General features: G+C 39.0%; 2 protein-coding genes across 3 annotated transcripts in view; one reads left to right on the forward strand and one right to left on the reverse strand.

The window, feature by feature from the left end:
* The window catches only part of LOC106872908 (papilin), a 151,893-nt gene that overhangs the window by 22,020 nt on the left and 128,952 nt on the right, over nt 1-921 (reverse strand). The gene's annotated exons all lie outside the window — the stretch shown is intronic.
* Nucleotides 1-921, forward strand: part of LOC106876350 (ion channel TACAN) — a 19,469-nt gene that overhangs the window by 8,111 nt on the left and 10,437 nt on the right. For both annotated transcript variants that reach the window (XM_014924850.2, XM_052978045.1), the window contains exon 3: nt 61-177. In XM_014924850.2, coding sequence (XP_014780336.2) covers nt 61-177 — 117 coding nt within the window. The remainder of the gene's footprint in view (nt 1-60; nt 178-921) is intronic.

The following is a 921-nucleotide window of genomic DNA, read 5'->3' on the forward strand; positions in this document are numbered from 1 at the left end:
ATGTATATATATATATATATATATGTGTATATATATAGTACATACAATCTTTAATTTCAGAAACACAAAAGACTTGTCTGCCGAAGACAAATCAGAGATGAAGTCCCTTCAACAGAAACTCTTAGATAGAAAGGAAGCCTTTCGTGAACTTGAAGAATGTCTGCCTCATCAAAATGGGTAAGAAACCAGTTCTGCACACTTCATTTACTTGTCTTATGGTTTTGGCCTTTTAACTTCACTTAGTGTTTCCTTTTTTTTTTTCCAGTCATTAGACTGTGGCCATACTGGGGTACTGCCTTGAAGAAATTTTAGCTGAATGGATCAAAACCAGTGCTTGTTTTTGTTTTTTTTTGTTTGTTTAAAGCCTGGAACTTAGTATATTGGTATCTTTTGTGAAGCCACTATTTTATGGGGATGTAAACACACCAGCACTGGTTGTCAGGTGGTAGGGGAGGGGACCAAACACGCACACACACACATGTGGGTGTGTGTGTGAGGGCACATGACCTAGTGGTTAGGGCAGGACATAAAACAGTATATTTGGGCCAGATCCGGTCAGTTCAAAGGTCGATGGGAAAATGTGAAGCAATGCAACAAGTTTTTCTGTGTGTTTTTGTTGTGTTTCCAAATGTGTGTTTTCACGTTTATACAACTGTTTATCCGCTTCTACACACTTTAATTTCCTTGCGATTGTGTTTGCATGCTTTGTCTGTGCACTTACATATTTGTGTGTTTTTATGGTTGGGCATTTGGGTGTTTGTCTGTGTTTCTGTCAATGGGAATGGTTCCTCCTTAGCAACCATGTAGATACATGTTGTGCAGGGGACTCCATTGTAACATTTCAGTTCCTGTAAGTTAAGCATTTTTTTTTTCCCTATGAACCCCTTCGATTTCTATTTTACATGGATGGACCCCCCCCCC

Source organism: Octopus bimaculoides, chromosome 30 (genome assembly GCF_001194135.2).
Source record: "Octopus bimaculoides isolate UCB-OBI-ISO-001 chromosome 30, ASM119413v2, whole genome shotgun sequence".
Taxonomy (NCBI): domain Eukaryota; kingdom Metazoa; phylum Mollusca; class Cephalopoda; order Octopoda; family Octopodidae; genus Octopus; species Octopus bimaculoides.